The sequence below is a fragment of the Aegilops tauschii genome, chromosome 5, assembly GCF_002575655.3.
Source record: "Aegilops tauschii subsp. strangulata cultivar AL8/78 chromosome 5, Aet v6.0, whole genome shotgun sequence".
Lineage (NCBI taxonomy): Eukaryota > Viridiplantae > Streptophyta > Magnoliopsida > Poales > Poaceae > Aegilops > Aegilops tauschii.
Window position 1 is genome coordinate 342,617,775 of NC_053039.3, and position 8,905 is coordinate 342,626,679.

Here is an 8,905-nt window from a genome sequence, read left to right on the forward strand (position 1 = left end):
AGAAGTACTTTCTCTCGGTTGATGTTGAACATATTGTCAAAATTCGAGCTTCTCCTCTCCTCAGTGAGGACGTGATTGCCTGGCAACCAGAGAAGAGTGGTGTCTTCTCGGTTCGAAGTGCTTACCGGCTGGCGCTTGACGATCGTCTTCGTCCATCTTCAGTCGAAGCGAGCAGGGCACCGGACGGGCGACAAGCCGTTTGGGCTTTATTATGGAGGTGCCCTGCTCCTCCAAAGGTGCGTGTGTATGCATGGCATGTGGCTACTGATTGTTTACCCACATGGATTAATAAACACCATAGGAATCTTGAAATCTCTTACTTGTGTCCCGTTTGTGCTACCGAGCCGGAGGATACCTTCCATGCTCTTTGTAGGCGTCCCGTGCAGTCGCGTTGTGGCAGTCCATGGCGCAACAATGGAACATCCCGGACGTGCTGCAGCTTGTGAACACGGGCCACGAGTGGGTCCTGCATATTCTCGCAGAGCTGCCGGAGGAGGAACGCCTCTTCACACTCATGACGATCTGGAGATGTTGGCATGTGAGGAACGAAATCATGCATAATAAAAGGCCGCCACCAGTGGAGAGATCGACTCGGTTCCTCACAAGCTACATCAATTCTCTGTTGGCTATCCAGAGTCACCCCCATGGTGACCATGTCAAGGGAAAGATGGTGATTGGCATACAACCTATGAGGAAGGCGCTACAACATGTACAAGAGGAGCATCGTCTGGAGCGTTGGGAGCCAGCACCGGCGGGATGGGCTGCACTCAATATTGATGGATCATTTTCGGAGCACGACGGCAGTGCTGGCGCTGGCATGATCCTCAGGAACGAGGCCGGTGCAATCATCTTCTCCTCATGTCGCGAACTTCGTCAGTGTAGCGGTCCTCTTCAGTCTGAACTTGCTGCATGCTTGGAAGGTATCTCCCTAGCGATCCAATGGACCACCCTTCCAATTGTAATTCAGACGGATTGTTCAGAAGCTGTGAAGTTGATCAATACATCGGGGCATGATAGATCAATGCATATGGTTGGTGCAAGAAATAAAAGAGCTTCTTCAGAAAGGTAGGGATATATCGTCAAGCATGTTAGGCGTGAGCAGAACATCGTTAGTCACTATTTAGCAAACTTTGGTAGAGTTCATAAACGCACTGTGGTGTGGCTTCGATCAGGACCGGATGCGGTTCCCGATCTCTGTAATGCAGACATGGTCGCCGCTTGATTAATGAATTGCCTTTCTCCTCGCAAAAAAAAAAAGATGGTTACGCTTCTTCCGAGAAAAAAAAGAAAAAAACAAGTGTTCGCCAAGAATCGACAGACTAACATTTCTTAAAAAAAGCATCTTGCATTTTTTTGTGAGCGAATTTGCTATAGTTAAGCTAACAGATATACTACAATTCAGTTTTGACGTTCACAACAGATTACTAACCGACACGACCACGATTGTTACGAATTTACGATTAGGATCGTGTCCGTTACAGTTTCAACTTTGTCCTCTCCTTGCCGCACACGGATCCTTGCGGCAAACGTATTCACATGCCGGTTGAGATCCCCGGCCATGGTCTCGACCCTGATACCCAGCTCGACGTATTCAACCCAAGCGCTACCTAAGAGCACCTGAAAAGAATCATGCTTGGAAACGACTGCGACGAACTCTCTTCTTGTGAAGGTGAAGCACACATCAACGAAGACACCGAGGCGATGATGACCAGGACAATATGCCACATAACAATGTCAACCGTGGACATCGAGGAAGCCGGGCACAGGCTATCGTCGGTGGTCAGGCCCGGCCAGGAGACGGAGGTGTGCATCATGATCATCGAGTGCTGCCGGCAGGAGAGGACGAGCCTGCTTCGCGCGGCTCTACACGGCGGTGCACCGCATGGACACCAACGAGGTGCGGGGCCCCGCCAGGCTCTACGCGCACCTGCTGGCGACGAACGCCGTCTCGTGGCGCGGCGTGCTTGCCGGCCGCGTCAGGTTGACGGAGGAGGACACCACGTCTTCATCGCGCATGTTCCTCAAGGTGCTCTTCCAGGAGCTGTTGGAGCGGCTCGGGATATGGCTGGTCCGGCGGAGGATGATCGACGACGACCCGCTGGTCCGGGATGCCCTCTTCCCCACTGACTCTGCCAAGAATACAAGATTCGCCATTAACTTCTTCACGGCGATCGGCCTAGGAGGAGTCACAGAATCACTCAGGGAGCATCTAGTCAACAACAGAGCATGTATAGTCAACAACAGATCCTATAGTACCTAAATTGGAGTAGTTGATACCCACTAACTCAATTATTTGACATACAACTATGCCAACTCATCATGCCACCAAATCTGCACTTGATAGAATAATCAGGTGGCTCTGTTTCCTGAAGGTCTGGCGATAGAAAAGACGATCTAAGGTCTTGTGGCCGCCGCCGACCGCCACTTCGGCGCCGGCGGCGCCGCTGCTCAGTCCGACCCCTCTGCTGTGCGGCAGGTGGATCGTTATCATCTTCAGCCGGCCTGCTCATCAGTTCGGCTGTTTTTCTCCGACTCCTCCGTGAACGTCGCTTTATGAGCAGGGTGTCCTTGTTTCCTAGTGGGCTTGTTCCACGAGGCTGTCTAGTATTGTTCTGATCCGGGGATTACCATAGCCTTGTGCTGGTGTGTGGTCTCACGGGAGTGTTTGGCTTTGGTTATCAGATTTGGTACGTGCAAATACTGCCGGGAGCAATGACCTATCTTTCTGCTCGAAAACGGCTCATAGGTCAAGACAGGACAGTAGCAGGGGCGCCGATGGCTGCCTTACACACACCACCGGCGGGGTTTGTCAATAACAAAGTTCAGCTTTTGGAGAATATCAGTATTGAAGTTGTGGACAAAAGTTTACTGGACACGCCACAGAAAATTCGTGATCCAAAGAGGCATAGGTCTGATACTAGCTCTTCGACTCAAAACACATCTAGCACATCGGCGACACTCCTCGAGGGTGATCGTCGGGAGCAATGAAAACAGTTTGTTGGAACTGACGCGGGATGGCTACTACCGCGGCAGTAAGGGCGCTTCTGGAGGTCCAAAAGCAATGAGGCCGGATGTGATTTTTCTGTCCGAATCACATCTGAATACAGCAAGGGCGGAGAAGTTGATGAGGAGGTTAAAGATGGATCATTTGGAGGTGGTGGAGAGCGTTGGGGCCAGCGGTGGTCTCATACTACTTTGGTGCAACTTGGTTGTGCTAGAGGTGATGGGTAAGACAAAAAACTTCATTGATGTCAAAGTGGGTGCTATTGCGAAGGAAAATTGGAGGTTGACTGGCTTCTATGGTGAGCCTAGGTGGGAAGATAAATATTTGACATGGGACTGTTTGAGGAATTTATACTTGTAGTCCTCCTTACCTTGGGTTGTAGTAGGTGATTTTAACGAGATCCTATACTCCCATGAGAAGGAAGGGGGCGCTCTGAGACCCGTTCGTATGATGCAGAATTTTCGAGATGCCTTGGCGGACTGTGAACTTGATGACATGGGGCATTCGGGAGAACTTTTTACTTGGAGGAGACACCAACTCCGAGAACGATTGGATCGGCCTGTGTGTAATGCTGGGTTCCATGGACTGTTTCCGAATGCAGCGATTACAAATGCACCACATACTAAGTCTGATCACGGACCTATGGTGTTGGATACGGAGGGAGAGGCGGACAACTTGGGACGCAGGGACAAGGTTAGCGTTGTTTTGAGGTGCGCTGGTTATAGGAGGGTGAGATCATGAACCATGTCTTGGAGGCATGGGCTAGTACGTCGACTTCAGCGACGCTGGCTGAGCACACGTCTGCTGTACACAAGGAGCTTCATGAATGGGACAGAAAGGTGCTGAAATCACCCCAACGACGTCTGAAAAAACTCAAGGAGGAGCTTGAAACTTCGCGGTCGGGGCCACTTACTGATGAGTCAGCAGACCGGCAGAGAGAACTATTAATTGAGATAGAAGAGAACATGGAGAAGGGAGAAATTTATTGGGTGAAAAGGGCCCGGGCGAATTGGCTTAAATATGGAGACCGAAACACAAACTTCTTTAACAATTTTGCTAAAAGGAAGAAACAGAATTCCATCCGTCGTTTAATGGACGAGAATGGTGAATGGAAGGAAGACAATGAGGCGATGAAACTGTTGATTGATAGTTATTTCCAGCAGCTTTTTTCAGCAGAAGTACACACCCCTAATCTTGATGTCCTTGACAAAGTTAAGCCAAGGGTAACTTCATATATGAATGAAAGTTTGCTCGCTCCCTATACGGAAGTGGAGGTAAAGACAACACTGTTTAGTATAGGGGATCTCAAAGCCCCTGGTCCGGATGGCCTACACGCGATTTTTTATAAAAAAAATCTGGCACGTTGTAGGTGATGATCTTGTCAAAAAAGTTTTGGAGGCTATTAATAGTGGGGTGATCCCCGAAGGCTGGAATACTACCACAATAGTGCTTATTCCTAAGGTTGAGACACCAGAAAAAATTACACAATTTAGACCTATTAGTCTATGTAATGTGGTCTATAAGGTGATTGCAAAAATGTTGGCAGCAAGACTTAAGGTGTTCCTTCCAGATATCATTAGGGAGATGCATAGTGCATTTGTTCTTGGATGTATTATCACGGATAATGTGATTGTGGCATATAATGCCTTCACACCATGAAGAAAAAGAAAAAAGGAAGACAAGAACGTGAGCAGTGAAGCTAGATATGCATAAGGCCTACGATAGAGTTGAGTGGGTCTTCTTGAGAGCCATCCTGTTGAAACTGGGTTTTGATTCTTATTGGGTTGTTCTCATCATGAAGTGTTTTACATCTATACAATATAAGGTGAGATTCAACTCCAATGAAACAGATATTTTCTCCCCTACTAGGGGACTGCGCAAGGGGACCCCTTGTCACCCTACTTGTTCCTACTGTGTGCTGAAGGATTATCAGCGTTGATTGCCCATGAGGAGGAGAATAGACACCTAAAAGGGGTGTAGGTTTGTCGTGATTCCCCTATTATTTCACACTTGCTTTTTGCTGACGACTCTTTGGTTCTCATGGCTGATGCTATGAATGCCACCTGCTTGAGGAGGATATTAGATGACTATTGTGCTGCTTCTGGACAAATGGTTGGTGCTGCAAAATCTTCAATATACTTCAGCCCAAATACAAACATTGATGATTAGGTAGATGTGTGCCAAATTCTTGATATCATGACTGAGTCGTTATCTGATAAATACTTGGGGTTGCCCTCAATGAGTGGTGTTGATCAAGTAGATTGTTTCAAACATCTCATTGAAAGGATACAGAAAATAGTGGATGAGTGGAAGGAACGACAATTGTCTTATGGCGGAAAATAGGCTTTAATAGAAGCGGTGGCTCAAGCCATCCCAACATGCACGATGGGTGTATTAAATTCCCAAAGAAAATTTGTAAGGGAATCATTGATACTATATCGCATTTTTGGTGTGGTAACGGAGAGGACTAACTTAAATTACATTGGTTTGCATGGTGGAAGATGTGTGTCCCTAAGAGTTGGGGCGGTATGGGTTTCCGTGACATACACAGTTTTAACTTGGCTATGCTTGCTAAGCAATGTTGGCGACTGATTGATAATTATGACTATTTGTGTGCCAAGGTTCTGAGATCAAAAATACTACCCTTCCGGTGATTTTCTTAATTGTGCTCTAAAGAGGGGATCATCCTACGCATGGCAAAGTATTTGGTCAGGGATCCAGACTTTCAAGAAATGATGTATTTGGAGAGTTGGTAGTGGATTCAAAATTAATATTTGGGACGATTGTTGGATTCCAAGCAGTACCTCAAGGAAGATAATTATAGTGCGGGGTAATTGTGTTCTCACTATGGTGAATGAACTCATAGACTCTACTACCGGAGGGTGGTATGAACTCCTTATTCGGGATAATTTTTCGCATATTGACGCGGAAAGGATATTGCAGATCCCTATGTTCCAACAGTATACCAATGACTTTGTTGCATGGCATCTTACAAAATCCGGGGTATTTTCTGTCCGATCAGCGTACTACCGTCAATGGGAGGAAAGCCATGAGTTAAGCAATGCAAATTTAATGGGCGCACAAGGTTCCACACCACACCTAGTTTGGAAGAAGCTATGGAATTTGAAGGTGCCAGGCAAGGCAAAAAATTATTCGAAGAAGTTTACATGATGCCATTTCATGCCGCTGTGTACTAGCAAATAGACATATATCTCAGTCATCACATTGCTCGATTTGTTCAATTCATGCGGAAGACACAACCTACTTTCTTTTCAAATGTGAACGAGCTCAGGAAGTGTGGAGAGGCCTTGGGCTACATGAAATAATGACAGTTGCACTGCCATATCCCTCGGGGGCAGAGATCCTGGAAAATTTCCTGTGTGACCCGGCTCACAATACGAAATACATGGATGTTGTCCAACTACCAGAGCTTATAGCTATTACAAGTTGGTAGCTTTGGTGGCAGAGAAGATGTATCGCTCACCAAGAAGAGGTTCAATCCCGGGAACGAACTGGCCAGGCAATACAAGCCTTGTCTCTGAATTATGTACGTGCAGCCTGTAAACCGGTGGTGACCCCTCGTGTCGATCGATGGAAGAAACCACTGCAGAATCAAGTAGCTTTGAATGTGGATGCTTCTTTTTCAGAAGAGGGATCGTATGGGGGCTTGTGGAGCAATCCAGCGGGATTATAGGGGCTTATTCATTGGAGCTGCGACGACAAAACTTGATTATCTAGCTGATGTGTTGTCGGCTGAGGCTGCAGCTCTACGGGAGGGTCTCAAACTCACAAACACGGCTGGTTGTAATTTTTTTCGAGTTCAAACAGACAACCTAATTCTTGTGGAGGCTCTACAACACTTGGGGCATTCAATTATCGCATCGCCAATCCTAGAAGATGCAGGTTACTACTAGTTGATTTCGGGAAGGTCATTTTAGATCATTGTAATCGGGACTCTAATAAAGTAGCTCATGTGCGAGCACAAAACGGCCACGTTGATCCACCAAACTTGTGGTTGGACTCACCACCCTCTTTTATTTCTGAACTATTAGCAGACGATGTAAACGTTATTTGATTTAACAAAGCTAGCCATGATGGCCTTCCCATAAAAAAACACATCAAGCCACCATGCATGCCCCGCTAATTTAAGGCTCAACATGCTACTTATATTAAATATAATAATCGAATATATTAAATTATATCTGCTTGAGTTTCAATTTTCATATTGCTAATCAAAATGCTAAAGTTTCACACCGTCAAATCTCATGAAAATTACTGCGTCCAATTTCGCTGCAATAACAGTCATAACCTAGGGCGACATAGAACTAGCTCCAGTTCATAAATATAATGTAGGCATGTATTCCATAAATAGTCATACATGCTTATGGAAAAGAACTTGCATGACATCTTTTGTCCTACCCTCCTGTGGCAGCTGGGTCCATAAGGAAACTAAGGGATATTATGGCCTCCTTTTAATAGAGAACCGGAACAAAGCATTAACACATAGTGAATACATGAACTCCTCAAACTACGGTCATCACCGGAAAGTATCCCGATTACTGTCACCCCGGGGTTTACGGATCATAACACGCCGCAGGTGCATATGACTTGCAAGATCGGATCTAGAACATAGATATATTGCTGAAAACATAAATGGTTCAGATCTGAAATCATGGAGTCGGGCCCTAGTGACAGGCATTAAGCATAGCAAAGTCATAGCAACATCAATCTCATAACACAGTGGATACTAGGGATCAAGCCCTAACAAAACTAACTCGATTACATGATGAATCTCATCCAACTCTGATACGTCTCCAATGTATCTACTTTTACAAACACTTTTGCCCTTGTTTTGGACTCTAACTTGCATGATTTGAATGGAACTAACCCGGACTGATGCTGTTTTCAGCAGAACTGCCATGGTGTTATTTTTGTGCAGAAATAAAAGTTCTTGGAATGACCTGAAAATCCACGGAGACACGTTTTGGAATTAATGAAAAATACTGGCGAAAAATCAGCATCAGGGGGCCCCCACCCTGTCCACGAGGGTGCAGGGTGCGCCCCTTGCCTCGTGGGCCCCCTGGGACTCCACCGACCTCAACCCCAACTCTATGTATTCACTTTCGGGGAGAAAAAAAATCAGAGAGAAGGATTCATCATGTTTTATGGTACGGAGCCGCCGCCAAGCCCTAATCTTCCTCGGGAGGGATGGTCTGGAGTCCGTTCGGGGCTCCGGAGAGGGGAATCCGTCGCCATCGTCATCATCAACCATCCTCCGTCACCAATTTTATGATGCTCACCGCCGTGCATGAGTAATCCCATCGTAGGCTTGCTGGACAGTGATGGGTTGGATGATATTTACCATGTAATCGAGTTAGTTTTGTTAGGGTTTGATCCCTAGTATCCATTATATTCTAAGATTGATGTTGCTATGACTTTGCTATTCTTAATGCTTGTCACTAGGGCCCGAGTGCCATGATTTCAGATCTGAACCTATTATGTTTTCATGAATATATGTGAGTTCTTGATCCTATCTTGCAAGTAAATAGTCACCTACTATGTGTTATGATCCGGCAACCCCGAAGTGACAATAATCGGGACCACTCCCGGTGATGACCGTAGTTTGAGGAGTTCATGTATTCACTAAGTGTTAATGCTTTGGTCCGGTACTCTATTAAAAGGAGGCCTTAATATCCCTTAGTTTCCAATAGGACCCCACTGCCATGGGAGGGTAGGACACAAGATGTCATGCAAGTTCTTTTCCATAAGCACGTATGACTATATTCGGAATACATGCCTACATTACATTGATGAACTGGAGCTAGTTCTGTGTTACCCTATGTTATAACTGTTGCACGAGGAATCACGTCCGACATAATTATCCATCATTGATCCATTGCC

The 8,905-nt window shown here is 46.2% G+C and overlaps 1 protein-coding gene across 1 annotated transcript; it reads left to right on the forward strand.

The window, feature by feature from the left end:
* Positions 1-403: 403 nt before the first annotated feature.
* On the forward strand, positions 404-1,069 carry LOC141022841 (uncharacterized). The gene has a single exon (XM_073499111.1). The coding sequence runs from the start codon at positions 404-406 to the stop codon at positions 1,067-1,069; it is 666 nt and encodes a 221-aa protein (XP_073355212.1).
* Positions 1,070-8,905: the final 7,836 nt, after the last annotated feature.

Bases quoted from the DNA above. Each gene is read 5' to 3' on its own strand.
- LOC141022841 (XM_073499111.1), top strand. From the start codon at position 404: ATGGCGCAACAATGGAACATCCCGGACGTGCTGCAGCTTGTGAACACG.